This window comes from Eurypyga helias, unplaced genomic scaffold, assembly GCF_000690775.1.
Source record: "Eurypyga helias isolate BGI_N326 unplaced genomic scaffold, ASM69077v1 scaffold929, whole genome shotgun sequence".
Taxonomy (NCBI): Eukaryota; Metazoa; Chordata; class Aves; order Eurypygiformes; family Eurypygidae; genus Eurypyga; species Eurypyga helias.
In genome coordinates, this window is record NW_010271157.1 from 7,575 (window position 1) to 32,168 (window position 24,594).

A 24,594-nucleotide genomic window follows, 5' to 3' on the forward strand; every position below is an offset into this window, starting at 1 on the left:
AGGCCAACGTCTGCTCTCCTGAAGCTCAGGGTAATGAGCTTGTTGCGCACCCTCCTCGCCTCTGTAAGGATCTCAAACTTCATTCCATGGTCGCTGCAGCCAAGGCTGCCCTTGGTTCACATTCCCACCAGCCCCTCCCTGTTGGTGAGAACAAGGTCCAGCATGGCACTCCTCCTCATCGGCTCCTCTATCCCTTGGAGAAGGAAGTTGTCATCGATGCATTCCAGGAACCTCCTGGCTTGCTTGTGCCCTGCCATGTTGTCCCTCCAACAGATATTGGGGTGGTTGAAGTCCCCCCTGAGGACCAGCGTTTGAGAACGTGAGGCTGCTGCTGCTTGTAGAGGGCCTCATCTACTTGCTCACCTTATCCTAGGTGGCCTGGAGGAAACTCCCACTACTGTATCCCCTCTCCCTGCCCTCCCTTTAATCCTGACCCATACATAAGGTCTGGGTCAGCTCCTCATCCATCCCCAGGTGGAGTTCCACACACTTCAGCTGGTCTCTGATGTAGAGAGCACCACCCCCTCCACATCTCCCCTTCCTGTCCTTCCTAAAGAGCCTGTATCCTTCCATTCTGACACTCCAGTCATAGGATCCATCCCACCATGTTTCCACGATGCCAGTGAGGTCACAGCCCCTCACTCGTGCACACGCCTCCAGCTCCTCTTGTTTATTCCCCATGCTCCGTGTGTTCACACGGAGGCATTTAAAATGGGGCCCTGATGAAGACAGCTTGCTGACTGGAGCAACTGGAATTCTCTTGTTTTGCTTGCCAGGTGTTCTCCTGGTGACCTGCGATTCTTCTCCTGGCTCTGGGCATCTTCTTGTGGCTCTGCTTGTTTTGCCCCTTTCCCCCTTCCAACCTAGTTTAAAGCCCTATCGATCAGCCCTGCCAATTCACAGGCAAGAATCCTTTTTCCCCTTTGAGACAGCTGCACCCCATCTGTCACCATCCGGCCTGGTGCCATATAAATCTCCCGATGATCAAAAATCCGGAAATGCCACTGTGGGCACCAGCCTCTGAGCCATGTGTTGATCAGGTCTTCTTTCCTGTTCCTTCTGGTATCTTTCCCTGACACTAAGGGATTGAGGAAAACCCTACCTGTGCTCCTGATCCTGCAACCGTTCGCCCCAGTGCCCTGAAGTCCCTTTTGACATCTTGGCTTTGTCTCCTCAATCTCATCACTGCCCACCTGCATGACCAGTAGTGGGTAATAATCTGAGGAGTGTACCAGACCAAGGAGTCTGCTGGTGATGTCTCTTAACATGGGCCCCAGGGAGGCAGCAGACTTCCCTGTGCGATGGGTCTGGTTGGCATATTGGCCCCTCTGTTCCCCTCAGAAGGGATCATTGCCGATGACAATGACTCTTCTTCTTAAAGGAGTCGTAACGCATGGGGCTGATGGAGTCGTCCTGCGCAACCCCCTGCGTCTGCAATTGCCTGGCCCTCGAGTTCCAGAGCCCTGTATCTGTTCTGCAGGGGCAACTGGGAAGGAGCGGGAGGGCAGGAGGGGATACACTTCCCTCCCTGAGCAGGGACCTGTTTCCATTCCCCTCCCTCTCTTAGGTTCCTTACAACTGCCCAGTTCCTTCCATCTGCCCCTTCCTCTGCAAGAGGATATGGGATCCACTGCTGGCTGTGGGACCTCAATCTGCCTTTGCCTCAGGGGTGGTAGATTGGTGGAGGCAAAGCCTCTCTCCTTCTCAGACTGCCTCCTGCTCCTCAGCTTGTCCACTTCCTCCTTCAGCTCTGCCACCATGCTGAGCAGATCATTGACCTGATCACCCCTCATGCAGGGACCGTCTCTGCTGCCCGTGGGTATGAGGGACAGGCTCAGGCACTCCCTGCAGCTGGAGACCTGGACAACAGCATCCCTGAGCGGGAGCACCTCCTGGGTCACCACGTTCTTCCGAGCAATGGCTTTCCTCCAAGTGGCTACCATGGCTGGGCCCTGCCCACGCACCTCACCTGCACGAACTGCCGTGCAACTATCTGTCCATGGCCTTCCCTTCCTTCATAAGGGGGTAACCTTGTAGTAGGACATCAAATTAGCTAAACAGGACTTACACTTTGTGAATCCATGTTGACTGTGCCTGATGATGGCATTATTCTTTAAATGCCTTTCAATAGCACCCAGTATGATCTTCATATTTTTTCCAAGTTCTGAGGTTAGACTAACAGGTCTGTAGTTTCCTGGGTCTTCCCTCACACCCTTCTTGTAAATCAGAATAGCGTTGGCTAGCGTCCAGCGAGTAGGAACCTCCCCAGACTCCCACACCTTTGGTAGATGATCGAGAGGGGTCCTGCTGTAAAGTCTGCTAGCTCCCTCAGTACTCTAGGATGAATCCCATCAGACCCTATGGACATCAGCTGATACAACTGGTACCTTACAATTCAGTGCCCACAAATGGAAATTCAGTGTTCCTGCATTCGTGGTCCTCCGACTCAGGGGACTGGGCAGCTGCATCGTTCCGATAAGTGTTATTAAATGTGGATCCTAGCAGCAGAGTCCAAACCACAAACAGGGTTTGAGTGCACAAAGAGTAAACTTCATTGACAGGCTCCCCTGTTGGAAAAAGGGTGAATAACCCTGTACCCAGGTAGAGGATTCTTAGAGAAGGAGGAAGGGAAAGGAACTTAGGGTGGCAGTGAAGAGTAGATAGAGAGGGGAAGGAGTGTCACCACCTGGGGTCTAGAGACATCATGCTGCTCCCACGGCGATTCTGTGGTGGTCCAGTCCTAGGCATCAGCCCCGGCTGTCAGTCTCATTCCCCACTATGTAGGACTGCACCACTAGGCCCAGCCAGTCCCAGCGATGCTGCTGGTGAGAGGTGCAAGCTTGCGGCCGGTCAGGCGACTTTCTTCTTGCCCTGGGCTAAGCAGCACTGAGCAGGGAAGCCCCTCGTGCAGTTCGTCTCAGTCACAGAAGGCGAACACCAAGACACAGCATGAAACCACCAATGGCTCCTCCTCACTGCCTCCAAGCTTCAGACCTGCTGCGGGCTGCCGCAGCCGAGTCAGCAGTCAGCACGACACACTTTAGCAGACCACAGTGTTCGAAACAAAACGGTTTCTATGAATGTCTTGCTACAGCAGCCCAAGGTCTCTCAGTATTATTAAAGCATTGAATGCTTCTGCTTTTTCTTCCTCCCTATTACTCAGGTGACCATCTTGAACTAACTATCTGTCCCATGTTTTCTTTACACCTCCTCTTGCTATTAACATACTTTAAAAAGCCTTTCCTGTTGTCTGTCACAAAGCTGGCCAGTTTCAGCTCTTAATTGAGCTTTGGCCTTTCGTGTCTTTCCACTGCATACACAAACCACAGCTCTGTAAGCTTCCTGTGAAGCCTGACCTTGCTTCTAGAGATTATACAATTTCCTTTTCCTCTTGAGCTCCATGAGGAGTTGCTGGAATTGCTTGCTCCTGCGGTTCTTAAAAAGTGGCCAGCACTCTTGGACTCCTAAGCTCTCCAAAGCGTATTCCAGGGGACACTGCGAAGTAGCTCCCTGAATAGCTTAAAATTTGCTCTCTTGAAATCCAGGGTCCTTTTTTTTCATCATACCAATAACCTCAAACTCAACCATTTCATGATCACTGTGACCAAAAGCGCAACCTACCATCACATGTCCCACAAATATATTCACACATACTGTCTATTCACAAATAGCAAGTCTAGGAGGGCATCTTTCCTAGTTGGTTCACTGAGTGCTTGTGACAAGAAGTTTTCTTCCCCCAGCTTCAGGAATTTCCCAGACTTGCTCATCACAGCAGTATGGTATTCCCTGCTGATGTCTGTGAAGTTGAAATCTTCCTTAAGGACAAGGGCTACCGATCTAGAGGTTTCTCCTAATTGCCTATAGAATAACTCATCAGTGCTAACATCCTAGCTGGGCGATCGGTAGTAGACACCCACTACGACATCTGCTTTGCTTTCCATCCCCCTAATCCTCACCCAGAGGTTCTCAACCACATCATTACTAACTGTAAGTGTTGTATGATCAAACCTCTCACTTGAGTACAGTGCACATCCTCTGCCTCCCCTGCCCTGCCTGTCCCTCCTGAATGGCCTGTAGCCCCCCATTCCAGCGCTCCAACTGTGGGACTCATTCCACCAAGTCTCACACCAATGATATCGTAGCTGCAGGAACTGACCAATGCTTCCAGCTCATCCTGTTTGTTTCTCATGCTGTGTGCACTGGTGTACAAGCATTTCAGATGTGCTCCTGAGCCCTCCGTGCTCCCAGGAGCAGCATAGATGTTCCCACTGGCATTGCCACCTTCAGGCGATGCCATGCCAACTCTTACCTTACTCACAGCTCTCCTCTTGGTATCCATTTCCCTCATCATTTCTGGAATAAAGCCCTCTCAATCAATCCTGCCATTTTAGGGGCAAAGACGCGTTTCCCCCATCAGGATAGGTGGATCCCATCAGGTCCCAGCATACCTTGTGCCTCATAGACTGTTCCATGGTTATAAACCCAAAAGTTTTGGTGGATGTATCGGCCCTAAATCCAGGTATTGCCTGTTTCTTGCAAAGTCTCTCCTCATTACTGGGAAGACTGAGGAAAACGCTACATGTGCTCCTGAATTTTTTAGCATTCTTCCCAGGATCCTGAAAGCTCTTTTGATTGACTTTAGACTTTTTGTTGCAACATCGTTAGTACCCACATGAAAGAGCAGGAAAGTTTTGGTGGATGTATCGGCCCTAAATCCAGGTATTGCCTGTTTCTTGCAAAGTCTCTCCTCATTACTGGGAAGACTGAGGAAAACGCTACATGTGCTCCTGAATTTTTTAGCATTCTTCCCAGGATCCTGAAAGCTCTTTTGATTGACTTTAGACTTTTTGTTGCAACATCGTTAGTACCCACATGAAAGAGCAGGAATGTACTAAGCTCTTCAGTCAACTGGTGACATTCCTAATCCAGGCCCTGAGGCAGAAAACTTCCCTGAAAAGAGAGTCCAGGCTGCAAATGGGTGCTTCCATTTCACACAGGAGAGAGTTACCAATGACTATAACTTGCTGTTGTTGCTTTTCAGCACTGGTCTTAATGCAGGTCTTGTTGCAAGGAGTCGGTGAATTTGACGTTGGCGAGAATGCTTGCATGGGTTTCTTCTCTTCTATCTCATTACACTTTTTATCTATTGTATCCAGGACCTTGTACCTATTCTGTAAAGTTAGTTGAGAGGGTAAGGAGAGGTTTCTCTTAGAGCTCCATGCAGTAGCTTGCTTCCACCCCTTCTCCCTATCCCTACCTTTTGCCCTCCTCCTGCTGCAAAAAAGATCCCGGATCTGCCCCCATAATAGCCATGCTGAGTTGGCTTGTGTCCATGGGAGATGGCAGAGCACAGCTCCAGCTGTGCTAAAGTAGAAGGGACATCTGTTTAACGGACTTCTTTAAGGGACGATTTTAGCCAAAGAACAGTGTCTTGTTTCTGTCTTGTTTGTGCTGTGAGTCGTGTCTCTGGAGACAGGAGATAGGGAAATAGGAGGGAAGAAAGTGTGGTTCTCTGATTTTAAGATTCTCAGTGCCATGTGACAGGCTTGCATGAATTCTTATTTCTGTCACGACAATTCTTACTTGCGGAGTTTAACAGCTCTTCTTTACAGTCATACTTTGTTCTGTCTAGAGCGCTGTGCTGCACACGCCGTCAGCAGGCTCAGGTCTTGTCATAGATACGGCATGGAGAAGGCACGGGAAGAAGGTGGCCTGTTCTGTATTTTCGGTGCAGTTCAACACTGAATCCATAAATTTTTTTACTATTTCTTCTTGTTTTTCTCTCCCATATATCCATTGTAGTGGGATGAGGTAAGCGTCCTGGACGACAAGAAGCGCCCGATCCGAACCTTTGACGTCTGTAATGTGGCTGAACCAGGTCAGAACAACTGGTTGCGTACTCACTTCATAGAGCGCCGTGGAGCCCACCGAGTCCATGTCCGCCTCCGTTTCTCGGTGAGAGACTGTGCCAGCATGCGCACTGTGGCCTCTTCTTGCAAGGAGACTTTCACAGTCTACTACCACCAGTCGGAGGCTGACATAGCCTCTCAGAACCTGCCAGAGTGGCGTGAGGGCCCCTGGACCAAAGTGGATACTATTGCAGCTGATGAAAGCTTTTCTCAGGTGGACAGCACTGGGAAGGTGGTAAAGATGAATGTTAAAGTACGTAGCTTTGGGCCACTCACCAAGCATGGCTTCTACCTGGCCTTCCAGGACTCAGGAGCCTGCATGTCCCTGGTGGCAGTCCAAGTCTTTTTCTACAAGTGCCCAGCTGTGGTGAAAGGATTTGCCTCCTTCCCGGAAACTTTTTCTGGAGGGGAGAGGACTTCACTGGTGGAGTCACCAGGGACGTGTGTACCAAATGCTGAAGAGACAAGCATGACTGGGTCTTCAGGTGTTCGACTACACTGCAATGGAGAAGGGGAGTGGATGGTGGCCATTGGACGATGCACCTGCAAAGCTGGCTACCAGCCTGTTGATGATGAACGAGCCTGCCAAGGTGAGAGACCCCTTTTCCCCATCCGTTAGGCAGCCATTTCTTTGCTGGTTCTCTGTATTAGTAGTACTTGGCATTTGCCCGAAGTTCGCAGAGCTAGGAGATTAAATCGTTTCCCACAGAGAACGCTTACTAGCACCCTCTTCTGACACTTTTAGCGCTTCAGACTGGAGTTGGAGCAACCACTTCTTGGTGCTAAGGACATGGTTGGAATCTCCACCCCTGTTAGGCTGCATCTGCAGAATTAGCAGGATTTGTAATTAGCCAGCTCTAACATAGTTCCACTTCTTTACCAAGAGGCAAAAGCGTTAGAGGAGACATTCCACATGGAACAAAGCTGAGCCCAGAGCTAGTACACTCTACCATCCTAACTAGTTTGGGCTTTTTTGCTAGTGCCGTTGGAACTAGTGATAAAAATAAGAAAGGGGAAATGACAGAAGCCTGGTCATGGGACAGGGACCATGCAGCAGGGGGATCTGTGAGGCCCAGTAAGAAAAAACTCATAATGGTATTATCATTGCCTCTAATGTGCTCTCTGCCCTGGGGCCTATAGTATTTTCTGTGAAATGCTTGTAGGAGAAAGTAGAATAAATTACATATCACCCAGTAATGATATTGGGCCAAAATCTTGCCAACCCTGAACACCCAATCTAATATCATGACTGTCTTCCTTTCTCAAACTTAAGACAGTCCATTAGACCAAGTTGCTTAGGTTGGTTGTCTAATTTTGTGTATAATGCCCCTCTGGTGCTTCCTTGGTTTTAGTGTGCATCTACTCAAGATCTCTCAGTGACGTAAAATGTTGCTGTACCACACAGTACACTAAAAAATTTCAGGTATTGTGGAATCTAATTTTGGCTGCAGTTTTAAAGTTGGTTTGTAATTTATTCAGGTAAGAGTTCAGCTGAGACACTGAGACTACAAATATTTTGGTTAACACCAAGTGCAAACTCAGTGGAGAGTTAATGGCTGTCAATATGTTACCTTAAATTCCCATTTCATGAAGTGGTTGGGGTCATGCAAAATAAATTTATTAAAATACAGTTTGTTGTGCTGGAGACTTATAAAGCAATTAATATTGGTAAGTGCTTTTTATTTGGTTAAGCTTTGAGAATGATTAAAATGCATGTGCTTTTTATCCTGCCCATCCTGAAAAAAATGTAAGTACATTCATATAGCGCTGCTCCCGAGACAGAAAGCTCAGATGGACTTAGGGCAGCTCTATATGGCACTCGCTTAGTTGCCTGCATCAGTAGCATGACTAGTTCAGCAGCATGAGCCAGGTAAACTGCCAGTCAATAATTTAGTGTCAGATAGTAGTCTTAAGCACTCCAAAAATACGGAAATTAGGCTTGGCAAATAAAAATAGGGATTTTTACAAAATCTGTCTTCCATTTTTTGTAGCATTCAGTGAAAGCTGATACTCCCTTGCAGTCCCATTATCATAGAAGCTGGAGATAGATTAAAACAGTAAATATTTTAAGGCATAACTAAAATAATGACAGTCTATCCCACTAAGAAACACAGTTCCCGTCATTTACTTCCTGAGATTCCATGAGCAGCTTAGAACAGCCAAAGACACCCAAATAATGAACGTTAATATTAGAAGGTATTCTTTCTCCTCGTGTTTCTTGTAATCTCCTCTGTCTTGATCACCATTCCTGGTCTCTTCTTCTTCTAACAATATATTGGTGTCCTGTCTGAATGGATCCACATTCAGCTAGCTTAGTTTGTCCCTTTGCTTGGCGTTTCTTTGCATGGAGTCCTTTCCAGGACTACTTCTCTGTATGTTCTCCCATCTTCCTAAGGACAGAAGTGATACAGAGTTGCTATAGCAATAGCAATAGCCCTACTGATGATCCTGCAGAGACCTCTTCTTAATAAAACCGAAGAATGAACCGAACATGGAAAGGAGAAGAAAGGTTCCTACTTAACACTTAAGTAGATGAGTGTGTGGGCATTGCCTTCCCCCTCACCATATGGAAGCTGGTGGAGTCCTTACTGGACCAGCTGTTACCTCTTTATTTAGAACAAAGAATCTGACAAGAACCATTCTGAGCAGATAGATAGAAAGCCCTTTTATTTCCTGCCCCCTACCATGAGTTAAGATACTTTCATTTCAGTCAATACTGTTTGATTAGTTTCATAAAACAGCCTGCTGTCTTTTACTATATGACCAATTTCTCCAGCTAAGTAGAAGAGTGAAATAACATCCTTTAGTAAGCCCTCTAGGTGATGTGGAGTGTGTGTGGGATTCTCTTTTGACTTTATCCAAGTAGATTTTTTTCTCATGTTGAAGACATGAGAAAGAAGACATGAAGATACTATCTCACTAAGAAAGGAGAATAGTAGTTTGCAGAGGAACAGGGAAGGTTGGGACCTTAGCTCCTTTTCCTTCTGTAGATGTATATACACAGGGTGCTTTGCCTTGCAAGTTTTCCTGAAATTCTAAGTTGTCTTCCACATAGAAGGCCAGAACAGGTAGGTTCTGGGTGATCAGGTCATCCTAGGCTACTAGTTCCCAAAATTCTGGACTGATTGGCTGTTCTCCCACATCTGACATCGACAGATTCATTACTGAAAACGGTTGTTCTGGGATTCCATCCCCGCAAACGATTTTACAAAACGATGTTTCTTGAGATGCAGTGCCCACTGCTTATCATCAGCATTTAGCTAAAAGTCACATGGGGTTCAAGTTACCAGATGCTTTGTAACTTATACTTAGAAATCATGACTGAGACGTTTTAAAAAATATTTCGAAAATGACATGTGGGAAAAAAAAAGATAAATAACTACTTGGTAAAGTGCTAAGCTGACTTCCAAATGAAGAAGTAAGGTAAGCTTTTAGCTTGAAAAATCATAGAAATAGAACTATTAATAATATGCCAGGGTTTTTTTGGTTTTGGTTTTGTTTTGTTTTGTTTTTTTTTTCACGTCCAAATACAAATTCATTCCAAGTCAGTTCTGCCAGTCAAGTTCCATGTCTGTATTTCTACTCAGTCTCATAGCAGTATCCAGTATGATGTTTGTCTCACATCACTGAAAACATGCCAATACCGTATCAGTATACTCCTACATCTGCAGTTACCCTTCAGCTACTCACTTGCTGTTTCTGTAGCTCAGAGGACTGACTTTTCTCCCTTTATCCATCTTTGATGGCTGAAGGAGAGCAGATCACAGGTCTACAGGAGAAAAGCATAGATGGAACCATATTTAGAAAGGGCTAGAGTGGAGGGAGGTATTTCAGTCAGGAGATTGGGGGCAGGCCTTTGCATCCTTGTTGAAGTCCCCTTGTTGGACTTGGCCTGCTGATCTCCATGTTGGGTATCATGGTGTATTGAGTTTACGTGGCAAGGTTCTGGTATTGGTGGGGGCTGACGGGGTCAAGAGGGAAGGGGCTGTCCTTTTTCAGGCAGCTCCACAATGGACCCACCACAGAACAGAGCTAAGCCCATTACCCGCATGTTTGGCACCTCTGCACAAGCGTACTTAAAAAGGGGCAGAAAACACCAGCCAGAGAGAGGATTCCTCCGATTCTTCCCCTCTGCTGGAGGAGGAGAGGGGAGATCTGTGAGAGCGGCTTCGTGGTATTTTGCTAGCTGGGTTAAGCCACGACATAAACAATGTGCTTCCTCACCAGCCTGGATAAACTTGTTTTCAAAAAAGTTCCCTGCAGTCTTCCCAATATATAACTAGCTAGTAATTTCTTCAGCTGTACCTCTTTACCTAAAAATCCCTTATTCAACTGATCTTCTATCAACAGTTCAGCAGAAAACGGTTCTTAGTCACTTCATTTATTTTATCTCAGTTGATTTGATGCTCTCCCTTTCCATTTAAAAAACCCAAAAGCCACACTCTTCTCTCCTTATATTCCTTTCATTTCCCCCTCTGTTCCCTATCTAAACAGTTGTAGAAACTATAAAACTCTGCACCAACCTAGAGCCCTACCACTTCACCATACCTGGCTTCTAACTCTGGTTGGTCCCACCTTATTCAGAACAAGATGCACGACACTCACAGTCCCTGTGGAATAGCCTGCCCCAGGGGGAAATTACTTGCTATCACCATAAGTTAGTCATAGACTTATTTTGGGGGTAGGGGGAGGAGGAGTGTTTTATCTAAAAGTTACTGAGACTTTTGTTTTCTAGGGTGTGCCATCTTTCTTGCATTATAAGAGAATAATGTCTAAATCATATTTCTACAATATTATAAATTATTAAAACCTTTCCATCATCCTACCCTCTGAAATTCCACCCCTCTTTCCAGCTGATTCAGTTCAGCGTTTATTCTAGCAGTGCCTCCTATTTTCTGGTTAAAGAAAGTGGCATGGCCCATACCAGTTGCCTTTTCTTTTAAACTCCATGCTGGTTCTGCTTTGCCTGGAGCCATTCTCATTTGAGGCCCTTTGTAGATCTGCACATCCAGTTTTCCCTAGGCCTCCGATTCAGCTGTGTCCATTCATCCCTCCCAGTCTGCCCCCATGGCCAGTGTTCGTGCTGTTCACTTTTTACACTCTTAGGTCTAAGATGCAGCCTTGCTGCCCCACAGTACACCAGGAGAACTCCCATATGAGAAAGCCAGCACTTGTCTCAGTCAGGAAGAGCGCAATTGTGTGCTCTTCCAAATGTTTTCCTATGCCCCAGCTCAATTCCAAATCATTCCTGGGTACAGAAAGTCAGAGTGCCACCTGTATCTCATTCTCTAAAATGAGAGCACATAAAGCTTGGAGTACCTAAAGCTGTTTCTCACTGCCCTTCGTGGCCCCTCTCCCCTTGCTGTATTTCTTTTGCTCCCAGAATATTTTCTCTCTGCCCTTACTGCCCAAGTGAGCTTTTCAATGCCTCTTCCTCTCTAACTTCTTTGGTTCTTGGTCTGTCCCCTCCCCAGTTTCATTTTCTTCACCTTCCTCCCCCGAGACTGCACGATTCCAGCACTTTTCTCTGCTGGTTTTGATATTTGTTGTTGTCACAAATCTGTCAGAGACTGCTCCCCTGGTCTCCTGGGTGAAACTTGTCTCCGGTGAGCAGTCAGGCAAATAGAGGCAACTCCGGGGTGAGCGTTGTAGGGTGAGCTGAGGAAAACTGGGTCAGTGTCTCTGAGATGAGCTGTGCCCAGCTGAACGGTTGTGGCATTCTGACACAAGATATGAAGAGAGATGAAAAATGACTGAGACAAGCTGAGAGAAAAGTGTTTGCACACTTCAAACTCTGTCTTCTCCTTTCTTAGTAACCTTGACTTGATGGGAAGTGGCAGCTTGCTCAGGCCCTTGAGGTGCTAGCTCTGCGGCCTTATGCTGGATATTGTGAATCAGTGAGAGCTAAATTTGTGTTTTCTTGAAACTACTGGTGCCAGGGGGGTGATCAAGTCGTACAAACCCCAGCGACAAAGCCTGTGGCTTAACTGGTGTTGCTGTTTTGTGTGAAGTTGTTCGGCAGGCACGCGGTGGATGTGTTTCAGGAGAAGCTGTTCTTGTTCAAGCTCTCCCTGGGATGGTCCTGAAATGGTAATGATGTTCGCTAAGCAGGCTAGGCCTGGTGGGGGTGGGCTTTCTTCAGCTTGGGTATTTGTTACGACTGTCTCCAGTGAGCATAGCACTCATCTGCAGAGGTGGTGGGACCACAGCAAGTGGAGATGATACCATGATCTGCATTAAGAAGGGAGTGTAAGGTACGTGAAAACTGAAAAATCTCATGGTGTGAAAAATGGGATCCTTCAGAAAATGAGAGATGGAGTCTGTCTGCATGTGTAAAGACAGCCCTAGTCTCACTGTAACTGCTGGAATAAAAGGAAGTGGCTTTTGCCTATTTAGATTGCCAAGGGATTTTTTTCTCTTTCCTCCCAACTTGACCTTTAGTATACTATTCATAGAGTGACCGGACTGAGGCAATGCCAGGAAAAGCTCCATGTCATGGGAACAATTATTGCTGCCGTTTGTGGGCTAAAGTCCTGAGTGCAGTGAGCAAGCATGTCTTAGGCAATTTTGGATAGATAAAGGTGCTCATGAATGCACACAGCTCCCTGACTGGATGCAGAGGTGGGGGGCAGGTTTTAGGTGGAACCAGAAGGTGTGATAGCTGCAGTACCTGCCTGTGGAGGTCATTCTTTTGCTACACAGAGGCCACTGCTGTAGTCAGTCCAGCCTTATTGGCAAAAATTGCAAATGAAAAATGAACTATGAATTTTAGGTCAGTCTTTTTTTCTTTTTTTTTTTTTAACAACCTTTTCATTAGGAAGGTGGGGGAGATGGGAAGAAGGTTTAATTGCTGCAAATCAGCTTTGTTCACAATATGCTGTATGATTTAATTCGGCTGTTTTACTTGTGCAAGTAGAAATAGCCAGGGGCAGAATGAGAGTTTGAAAGCATGATAATTTATCTGTATCTGCCATCCCTTCTGGAAATACCGATGTGAAATTATAGGTTTCTGTAGTCATGATTTTTTTCCACTAGGCAATACAGAGATAATCACTACAGGGAGATCTTTCCTACCTAACTTCCTACTTATTCCACTCCATAGTGCTACAGCTGCCTTTTCTGCCATGTGAGTTGAGCTGGGCAGGTGAGTCTTAGCTCTCTTCTCCCTGTGATGTGGTAACTTAACATTTTAGGGTTGGTTTTTTGCATAGAAAACCGATTAACCATCACAGTCAGTGAGGTTTTTTTTTATACTTGAGTCATCTTGTAAAAATTACACATCTTAATGGAGACTTCAGCTCATTGAGGGACTCCTATGTCCCTCTTTCAGGTGTTTCTTTGGGTCACTGAGGTGGAACATGATGGCACAAATTCCATGTCTTCTCCCAGAAGGGAGGGAACACGTGAGGATGGAGAAATATTACTGAAATTTGTTTTGTTGGTGAAACAGCTGCAGTGGAATTTTATGTGTCCAGTGTAGTCAGCTGTAGTGGAGTGCTTATAAATGAGCCTGTGTGGCTGCTTCACAGTCTGCTTATGTTAAATACAGGACACGGGAGTGTTGGACCGGCAGACACTGGGAGGTGGAGATATGTTTATATTAAGCCAACCGTATCCTGGGCTGTGTGAGAAGTGTGGCCAGCAGGTCGAGGGAGGGGATTATCCCCTCTACTCTGCTGTTGTGAGACCCCACCTGGAGTGCTGCATCCAGCTGTGGAGCCCTCAACATCAGGAGGATATAGACCGGTTGGAGCGAGTCCAGAGGAGGCCACAAAGATGCTCCGAGGGCTGGCGCCCCTCTGCTATGGGGACAGGCTGGGAGAGTTGGGCTTGTTCAGCCTGGAGAAGAGGAGGCTCGGGGGAGACCTTATAGCACCTTCCAGTGCCTGAAGGGGCTACAAGGAAGCTGGGGGGGACTTTTTGCAAGGGCCTGTAGTGACAGAACAAGGGGTAACGGGTTTAAATTGAAAGCGGGGAGGTTTAGATTGGGTATCAGGAAGAAGTTCTTCCCAGAGAGGGTGGTGAGGCACTGGGACAGGTTGCCCAGAGAAGCTGTGGATGCCCCATCCCTGGAAGTGTCCAAGGCCAGGCTGGATGAGGCTTGGAGCAACCTGGTCTAGTGGAGGGTGTCCCTGCCCATGGCAGGGGGGTTGGAACTGGATGGGCTTTAAGGGCCCTTCCAACCCCAACAGTTCTGTGATTCTATGATATGATGATTACATTCAAGATTAAGTGATTCCTCAATGAGTAAGAGAGAGGATAGGAAGGAAACACCTATGTGTGACAGTACAAAAAGCGTAACACACTGGGCTAGGGAAGACAGCAATAACAGGTCTTTGCATATGGTTCAGGCATGTAATAACAGGCACGGTGCATGGATGAAGAAATTAGATTTTGTGAGGGAAATATGAAACAATAGCTCTAAGTGTTTGATATCTAGTATGTGTTAGGAGTACCTTTTCCGAAGTGTTCCCTCTATAGTATTGCACTACATCTGTGGTATGAATAGGTAATACTGCTGTCCATTTGCAGACACCATGTCCCTCTACAAGGATAGGTATTCTTGTTGCGCTGGTTGGTTGGTTTTTAAAAGTATCTGCTGAATTCTTCTGGTGAATTGTAGTCACGGTTCACCACATTAATGAAATTTTGCATGGTCTTTTAAGCAATAGACTTGCTCTACCATATAGAATCATAGAATCACAGACTGGTTTGGGTCGGAAGGAACCTTAAAGATCATCTAGTTCCAATCCCCCTGCCATGGGCAGGGACACCTTTATATAAACTGGCTTTCTTTACTGAGGTGGTTGTGGTACTGTGGTACTGTATTACATAAAACCTACAACACTGCACTTCTGCTTATTACCTTTGTCTAACACATCAACAGTGTGCCATGGCTGCAGACCTCATCCCCGCATGCCTGGGCTCAACAGCAAGTTGCTGGTAGACTTCAAAGCACCATGTAAAACTAAATGTTTGTTTATTTTTAAAACAACCATGTTTATTTTAAAATAAATTTTATTTACTAAATACCAGACAAATTATTCTTCATTCACAGCTTTATCTAGCTTTCCATGTGATTTGCAATTGGGCTAGAGATTAACCTACCTGAATTCTCTTAACACTACCCTTGTAGGGGAAACGTGTTTTTGCACTGCAGGGGTAAAGTCTGTATATTCTACGGATTTCCTTTTGACATCACATAGGCTGTGTGCATTATCACTGTCTGTTCATTTTCGCTATTGTGACTAGCAGCAGCGTCAGTGTCCCACTTGATGTCAGGGTCTAGTACTGAATGAAGAAAAAGAACCATTCTCCCAGGCGTATGTTGACAAGTGAAATTAATGTGCCATTAGTTCTAAGCCTTGACAAAAGCTTGAGAAGGGATTTGCTGCAAGAAAAAATGGATGAAATAAAATTATTTGTAAGAAAATAGTCGTTCACGTTCAGTTCAGCATTGTCAAATTTGAAATAAATAAAGCAAACTCCCTGAAAGCGATAAATTTTGATTGAATGACTATGCAGTGAGTTGGATGAGAATTTCCCATTCATAATACTCATAGTTTCAGTACAGGTGCATTTGCCAAGAAATGTGAAAATTATATTCTACATCTGTGGCTGTTGGCAGAGCCTTAAACTGAATGAAAGGGATATAGTTCATAAAGTGGACAAATTCTTACTAACTTTTTTTTGTCCATGGAAACATAGTGACACATCTTTCCGTATCAGAATAATTGGACTTTATGCTGGATAAAGGCCTGAGGCAAAGGCAGTTGTTTTTTTCTTACCATCATATGCAAAATTGCAATCTCTTCTTTCCCCTTCCTTTCATATGACAACGCATCGCACACTGAATGTTGTAGTTTTCTGAGTGCCGGAAAAAGTCGGTGTTCTCCTGCCTAATAGGTATCATTCAGGGTTATTGAAGTCCCTTTTATGGTCTGACCCGTTCCAGGACTTAGCACTCCTATCACAGTACATGTGGAGGTTACTCTGCAGCCAAGAAGGCCTCTGACAGAGAAGATGAAGTAATAGAACAGGCGTAAACCTGATGGGACTCCACAGATGTTATTGGTTGTTATGTCTGGAATGGAGCTGTAACCTCTTCAGGTTTGCATACCTTCAGTCCCACAGTCAAAATTCTACAATGAGCTTGAAAACCCCAAAGCAAAGGGAACTGAACACACATGAGAAGCAGGTTAGATACGCAAGCTACTCTGGTTTTCTGAGGTTGTTTATTTGTTAAGAAAGATGCATCATGTCGTGGTTTAGGCCCACCCGGGAACACGAGAGCACAAGGTTGCTCTCTCACTCCCCTTGCTGATGGGATGTGGAGGAGAAAATGTAAGGAATGAGTTACAAGGACTCACTTTGTGGGCTGAGGCAAGGGCGGGGAGGGATCACTCATCCATTACGGTCACAGGCAAAACAGACTCAATTTGGGGAAGAAAAATCAGTTACTATAGAGAAAATAAGTTACTAATCAACATCAGAGAAAGACGGTGAGAGACAAAACAAAATGGATCTTGAAAACTTTTCCTCATGCCCCCTCTTCTTCCCAGGCTACCTCCTCCCCTCTCTGTGCTGCAGAGGTGGGTGAGATGGAGGTTTCCCAGTCAGTTCATCCCACGTTGTCTCTGCCGCTGCTTCCTCCTCAGGGGCCAAAGACCCTCACACTCTGCCCCTGCTGCCACGTGCGATCCCTCCCACGGGAGAGCCCTGCAAGACCTTCCCTGGCATGAGTCCTTCCCACAGGATGCAGTTTTCTTCTCTAACTACTCGGCCGTGGGTCCCTCCCATGGGGCGCAGTCCCTCCGGAGCAGGCTGCTCCCGCCTGTGCTTTCCGCAGCGTCATGGGCTCCGCCTGCTCCGGTGTGGGGCCCTCCCCAGGCTGCAGGGTCTCTGCCCCCCCTAACCCTCCATGGGGGCAGGGGTCAGCCTGCCCTCTCCCCACGGGCTGCAGGGGAACCTCTGCTCTGGGCACCTCCGCACTGACCTTTCCTTGCTGAGCTGGGGGTCTGCCTTGTCATCTCTCTCACATCCCACCCCTCTCGCCATGCTGATTATCTCCACTCTGTTTCCACTGTTATTTCTTTTTGTGCCCTCCCCTCTTCAATAACGTGAACTCGCAGAGGCACTGACTGGCTCAGCTGTGGCCAGAGGCCGGTCCGACTTGGAGCCAGGGGAGCTTCTACTGAAGCCTCTCACAGGAGCCATCCCTGTGGCCCTTGCCCTGCCACCACAACCCCCCACCACAGAAACCCAGATCACATCAGTGACCACTCAGCACCTATATGGGTTAAGAAACATTTCCAAATAACTGTTATTGGAAGTGGAAGCCTGTAAGGACAGTAAGTAGTAACCAGGTGAGCTAATTCTTCATCTTCTGGTGTGGTGTTCCATTTTGGAACATTCATTAGGTAGCCTAATCTCATATTAGCACCTCTACACAGCATTCCTCTCTTACACATTTTTCTTTTTTTTATACGACTTGTTGCTATCCACAGTCCTATGTATTGTTTTGCTCATAGTAATCACTAGGAGACTTCTTTTTGAGTGTGTCCCTTGTGTCTTTTGACATCAAACACTCATCTGGGGTCTGTCTGAAAGTTTCCCATTCCCTGTAAATGCTCTTTAGTGTGAAGTTAACTAACTAAACAACAGTCCATAAATTAACTTTCACCTTTGTTAATCCATGAAATCTGAAAGAGATATATCTATTTGTATAGAAAATCAACTTTAGAAAACTTAGATAAAACACAAAATTGTAAAAGCTTTGTCCTAGCACTTCAATGTATGAGCCAAGCACCTTCTGTCAGGTAATTCAGCATAGCATCTTTGCCAAACCTAGAATGTGCCATACTCCCATATTGTTAATAAATTATTGTTATTTCATTTTTTTTCCCTGTAGGATGTATTTCCATCCTTGCTTCAGCTTTATTCATAGGCATGTTCCTACATATTTGCAGATTAAATCTGACTAAATTAAGAAGCAATAAAACTAGTAGTAGCTACTCTATGTAATAACTTCTCCCTGTATCAGCGCACGAGTTAAATGTAACTAAGATTGTATTGTTTCTGGAATCTGCATTAATGAGTTTCCTGCTTTTGCCTCTCTCATTTTCCTCTTCTTAGCCTGTCCTCTTGGTTTCTTTAAAGTATCTGTGGGAGATGACCCCTGCCACCTATGCCCTGCCCACAGCCACGCTCCACAGCCAGGTTCCCGTGAATGTGTGTGTCAGAACCGCTACTATAGATCTGCTTTGGACAATTCTGATGCTCCCTGCACTGGTAAGTATTTAGGTGGAGTGTTTGAAAGCCAGAAGGGCAGTTAATGAGTGAGAATTTGCCTAAATGATTCAGGGGAGTTGCAGTTCACCTCTTTTTCATAACCTCTAAAATAACCCAGATCTTCCCTCTGCTCTTCCAGTTGACTACAGGGTGTATCCACTCTCTGAACGTAGATGAGAAGGCAGCAGTGTTCCCACATGCTTCTGACAATGTTGATACGTTGGTGAAACTGTGTTTTGACAATACTGGGATATTGCAATACTAGATGCTCAGATATGGAAAAATGTCAAATTTTTGATGACTCAGGCAACCTTAAATAAGTCCATTTCAAGTATGCCTAAGGTGCAGCTTCTGCAGGAAAGCTCTCCCATTCTTTCATGGGATTTTAATCTTTTATTTTGTCTTCTAGGCATCCCCTCTGCTCCCCGTGACCTTAGCTATGAAATTGTTGGCTCCAGCGTGCTCCTGACCTGGCGCCTCCCCAAGGACCTGGGTGGCCGCAAGGATGTTTTCTTCAATGTCATCTGCAAAGTGTGCCCAGCCGGGTCCTCAGGGCCGTGCGTGCGCTGTGGGGACAGCTTACAGTTCGAACCGCGCCAAGTGGGCCTGACAGAAAGTCGCGTGCAAGTCTCCAATCTCTTGGCCCGGGTGCGGTACACCTTTGAGATCCAGGCTGTCAACTTGGTGACTGAATTGAGTTCAGAAGCACCCCACTTTGCCACCATCAATGTTAGCACCAGCCAGTCAGGTAAGGACACCAAAATTTTCACTTCTGTCTCTCATTTCATTGGCTTTTATCTTTTGAATCCTGGAGCCTTGTCTTCTTACTTGTGTGCTGTGCCTTTTTTTATCTTGCCCTTCTAGTTCCATGATTTCACTTCTGCCCTTCTTATTCGTGCTTCCTCTGCACGGGCTTTCCTGTCTTCCCTCTTGGCACAAAAGTTGAGTTTAGCAGCTGATGTGGAGGTGTATGGAGAAGAGTTGTTGGGGCAGAGGCTGCCCCGGAGAGGATAGCAGCGGGAGGTGTAGTTCTGTGGGCCAGACAAAGCATGTCGCATCATTGTTCAAGACAGGGGCCACAATCAGGGTTTGACAGGGATTTAGTGAGCTTGCCACAACAGCTTTTAGGGAGCATTTCCTCCTATCTCCTACTCTTCTCCATTTTGTCTTCTTATACTTCAATCAGTCTTTGTAGCATTTTTCACCTGTTAATTTTTCTTTTTTTTTTTTTTGTCTGTGTTTTGAGATAGTCTGGTTTTCCACCCTTTCTTGTTCAAATACCCCACCTTTCATTCTCCTCATTTCCGTTCACACTCTAGTGCACTTTAAGTAAAGTGGTACCGAGTGTTTCATCGAATCTGTCCACCGTTGACTTGCTGCATATCAAAGGAAGGAAGTGATAAATAGAGAAACAGATAGGCACTGTCTAAAGATGAAGACACAGAGATAGTCTGGTTTTCCACCCTTTCTTGTTCAAATACCCCACCTTTCATTCTCCTCATTTCCGTTCACACTCTAGTGCACTTTAAGTAAAGTGGTACCGAGTGTTTCATCGAATCTGTCCACCGTTGACTTGCTGCATATCAAAGGAAGGAAGTGATAAATAGAGAAACAGATAGGCACTGTCTAAAGATGAAGACACAGTTAAAGACAGGTGCTGTATGACAAGAAAGAATGTATACAATGATATTCACATCATCTAAATATTCACGACCCTAGAATGGGATGTGTTAATACTGTGCAGTCCTGTGGGTCATAAAAGGACATGAAAACTACAGTTTTTACAATTCCTAGAGAGATATTAAATGGAATTTTGACAAAGGATCAGAAGCAGACTAACCATTGCAATTTTACTGAAATTGCTTTGGGTTCTTCCACATGCCATGTATTTTCTTCTGCGTTGTTCCTGCCTTTTCAACTCTGCTGTTCTGATAAGTGGTCTTGGAATATTATTCTTCTGTCAGTAGGAAACAAAGATTTTTTTTTTTTTTTTTTTTTTTTTGCTTTTCACATGGTAGAAATATTAAAATGTGTTGTAGAGTTGTATAAAAGGTGTTATGATCCTTGCAAGTAGGAACTAAACTGCAGGGATGACTAAACTAAAATACTAGTGGCTTGTGTGGGCAGTCAAAGGAAGGGGAGATTACAGAGTTGAAGACTAGGTCAGACTGATGGATAGCATGCAGAAGGCTTGTATATATGAAAGAAAACGGAGAACAGTACCAAGCAAATGTGTATTTTCTGTAAATATCATATACAGGGACTGGAGCTAGAGGCAGCCACATGCATACAGTTCTGCTAAATGTCAACAACAGGAGACTGGGCATATGTTGTTCTTTACAAGCACGTATAAGCTGGAATGGACGGGAATTGTACACAGCTTGTTTAAGAGGATATAATGAGGAGTAATGTGAGGAGAAGGACAAAGCGGGGGGACAATTTGAAACGAGTGACAGAAAATGTCTGTAAATATTTAGAGATGTGTAAATGTTGCACTCAAACAAATCCCTAATAAGATTCCACAGTGTAGCTGTGGAAACCCCTGCAAAACCAGGCTTCGGTAAAGCTCAAGTGAAAAGCTGTGAAACCAGATGTTGCACCTTGATCTTTGTTAAATCACATCTTTTCATTTCTGCTTCTGTGCTATGTAAAGGAAGGGAATATTTATACAGCCCAAGTAATTTCCTACAGATGCCAATGGTTTGGCATCTGTTTCTTCCCTTTGAAGTGCTACCTGACAGGCATTGAGTAGCAGAGCGTGCATAGGATACCTGGTCCCCTAAAAGGCTGGCTGCAAGTGGGTGATGAGTTTTTGTTTACAGTAAAAGATATGGCCAGGTAATATGAATGGTAGTTCCAGACAGATCCTTTGGCTTCTGCTGGAGACAGATGGGTATTCTATTAACGTCCTTAAGAATTCTCTTTCTTCATGCTTCTCATCTTAGCCGCCTTCATCTCTATCTGAGGTAATTTAACTGAGTAGCTGCTTCCTTCTCCTGCCTGAGAACACCAAATCTACTCATTTCTTTTGCTTCTGTTTGACTTTTCTGACCACTCCCATTCCTCCAGGTGTCTCCTGGGTGTCACTTTGGGTGTGTTGAGTGTCTCTAAGGTGCCTCTCTTGTGCACTGAAGCAGTTTCAGGGGAGGCCAACTTTAACCATTTAAGACAGCAATGTGTACTGAATGGCTTCTTTTTGTGTTTGTCTTTTTTTCTTTGCTTTTCCTCAGGATCATTAGGAGTGAGCTTGAAATGAGCTGCCCTTGATTCATAGTGACAGCTCATACTAACAAGGCCCTGCTTTCTCCATCACGTGATCTGTCTCATCCATACCCCCACCATTCAATCCCTTCAGCAACTTTTCACTTTAGCATGGCTTATTGTTGTTGTTTTGTTATAATAATAATAATAATAATAATTCTTATTACTATTATTATTATACAAGCCGAGATGGACATTTCAGGATCTTATGTTCTGAAAGAGACAAGGAGGGGACAGGAAGGCATGAAGGATATAAAAAAAGCAAATTGGAGAAAGATAAGCTTTCAGTAAAAAGACCACAGAAAAAAATCTCTCTGCATTGAATTAAAAGTGACCAAAGAAAGCCCCATCCAGCCCTGGCAGTTTCTGAATATTCTGCTTACTCATACGTCAATCAGAAGTTCTGTCCCTTCTTCCAGTTGCTGGTACAAAAAATCTTCCTCCCCACCCTCTGCCCCTCTCTCAGAGTATCTTAGGCAATATTCTGTGCAGGAACAGTTGTACTTTTCTTTTTCCCCTGCTACCTATTCACTCTTCATCTTTGTCTCCAAAACACTGTTCTTCTAAGACTTTGTTTACCCCTAACAATCTGCTAGCCTTGCATGATAGGATCCTTTGGTTACACAAGAATATTTTTCTGTGGTAGCCTAATTATGTGCCTATTCTTCAGTGACTATGTGTTGAAGACGGAATAAGAATGGCTGGCACTGAAATATTTCCTTTCATATAGTAAGACTTAATCTTCTATAGCAAAAAGCATCTGAAACTTGTTTGGATATTAATAATAGAACTTGTTTGGATAGTAATAGTATAACATAGAAATTACCAGAAGGAAAAACTGTCCAGAGCTGAGACAAAAGAGAAGGGAATTGCCCTCATCTCAGATTTGAAGTGCTGCGTGTGAATACCTCAAGAAATGTCAGGATGTATAGAAAGTTGTGGGAGGCTGTTCCAGATAGCATGAACTGCATGAGGAAAGGCTGTTATGTAATTGTAGTGGAGTTACGGGTTTTTCACAGAGGAGAACCTGACACAAAGAAATCCAACAACCTAACATCCAATCATATTATTAAAAAAAAAATAATCTGACTAAAACTTGAATTATTTTAACATCTTCACGTGTCAGGGTAAACAATTATCTCGTCTTAGATCTCAGGACAGAAGTAAGGTTTTTATTTAAAGGATTGCAAAAAGCTTTCTATGTGCACAGCTGTAAGTCCCTGTCTGTTTTCAGTTCCTACTCCTTCCACTGAAGTATGTGGTAATATCTGTTGCCAGAGACACGCTAACTGAACTTATTCATTCAGGCAGCCGTTGCATTCCTAGAAAGAAGAGGAAGAGATAAAGAAAGCAGAGACTCAGATGTTCAAGCAAATCTGTGCAGACTTTTCAAAGCAAGAAGATTTCTTAAAAATGAATCCAGATATTATGAGAGGTAATAGAGATATTGAGGATAAAGGTTATGCAACCAGGTTGACTTGTACCTGTGAAAAGATGTAGGTAGCAGCCTTCTATATCAGTTCGATTCAGAGAAGTGACACCTGTTAATCTACCAAAAAAGTGTAGAACTGCAGAAATGAAAGCTAGGCAGTCTGAAGGCTTGTGTAAGAGGCTGAATGTAGACAAGGGCAGTTATGGGTAGCACCAGGAAATTTAAGAGGATGTGACAGAAGATGTTCAGGTGAAATGGTGTAAGAAAAGGAAAATAATTAAATGCCAACTATGATTACGAGATTATGAAGGGAGATCAGTGATCTGCTTGAAAATGTTTGCTTTTTGAAAGACACACAAAAGATTCCCTTAGACTAGTTGGCAAGAGCAGGGACAAAGACAAGACGTTTTCTTAATCAGATCAAGAAAGGAATAACAAGAGACCTGTAAAAGGCTGCATAATACTGCATTTTGCCAGGCTAAAACCAGCAGGTAAGGCAAGTGAGGTGTGAGCTGTGTGTTCATTGTCCTCTAAATGAACCCTATTAATTTTCAAAGCGACAAGGTGTTTGTTTGTTTACGATCTAATTGCCAACCTTGAACACTCGGCAAAGGTCCCTAATAATGTAACTATATGGTTTTCTTCTTACGTAGGAACAACAAAAACACTCTTAAGGTTTAATTTTTCCCTTAGTGACATTTGTCAACTCTGACATATTCAGGGGATTTGCCCAGTTATGACTGGGATTCAATAAATCTTCTCTGGTCACTCCCCAGATAGAACCTATTCCAATTTCTCTCTTGACTATGCCTTATCTCTGCAGCACAAGCAGAGAATGAATGCGCTTGTTTTCACATTTCAGGTTTCAGCAACTGTTTAAAACAAGACAGAAACTTTTTGGGCAAGTAGAAATACAAGGTGCAAAGTAAAACATGGCACCTTGTGGCATAAAGGATTTTTTCCTGTTTATTAGGCGTGAGTGGAATCCATACAGGAAAAGTAGTAGTAATAGAGGTAAGGGAAGTGAAAATAACTAACAAATTTGCCTTTCTAAAGCACTGTTCATCCACAGGAATTAAAGACAGGATTATGACAGAAGACAACCCAAAATTCTTTTAAAGGATTTTGAGGTATTTAGAGAAAGGGTCAGCACTAAACTGTAGTGTGTGGAAAAGATATAGGACATTTACAAAATAAAGATATTAATCACATAAAGAAGAGAATTTCCACGATATATTCAGACTGACCTTTCTTGAAGATGATACGTGGGAAAATGTGTGGAACAAAGCTAGGGTCTTCATGCCATTTGCTTAGAATATGAGGATAACAGGGTACCCGAAGAGGTAACGAAGGAGAAACAGGAATGTGAGAGTGATAGATTTGGGGCTAGTATTAGAGAATAGAGAGGCATATTAGAGAACATTAGAGGCATATCTGAGAGTGATCAAACTATGTGAAATATAGTGAGAGAGATACTGGATGCTTTCAGAGGCTTATGGGATGAGACAGAAGGGGAAGAAAACCTATAAACCCATAAAACTCTGGAACCCACACAGGCCTGTGTGTTCTGCATACTTCCTTATTATGTTTGAGTTTAGTTAAGAGCTCCCTGTTGAAACTTGCAGGCCTCTTGGCATTTTCTGCCTGAATTCCTGCCTGTTGGTATGGATCATTTTTGCACCTGGAGAAGCTAATCCTTGC

The 24,594-nt window shown here is 44.6% G+C and overlaps 1 protein-coding gene across 1 annotated transcript in view; it reads left to right on the forward strand.

The window, feature by feature from the left end:
• The window catches only part of LOC104514883 (ephrin type-B receptor 5-like), a gene marked incomplete at both ends in the record, with an annotated part of 21,617 nt that extends 2,669 nt beyond the window's left edge, over window positions 1-18,948 (forward strand). The window contains 3 exons of the mRNA XM_010158686.1: window positions 5,803-6,499; window positions 18,045-18,200; window positions 18,610-18,948. Coding sequence (XP_010156988.1) covers window positions 5,803-6,499; window positions 18,045-18,200; window positions 18,610-18,948 — 1,192 coding nt within the window. The remainder of the gene's footprint in view (window positions 1-5,802; window positions 6,500-18,044; window positions 18,201-18,609) is intronic.
• Between the last annotated feature and the right edge of the window lie 5,646 nt (window positions 18,949-24,594).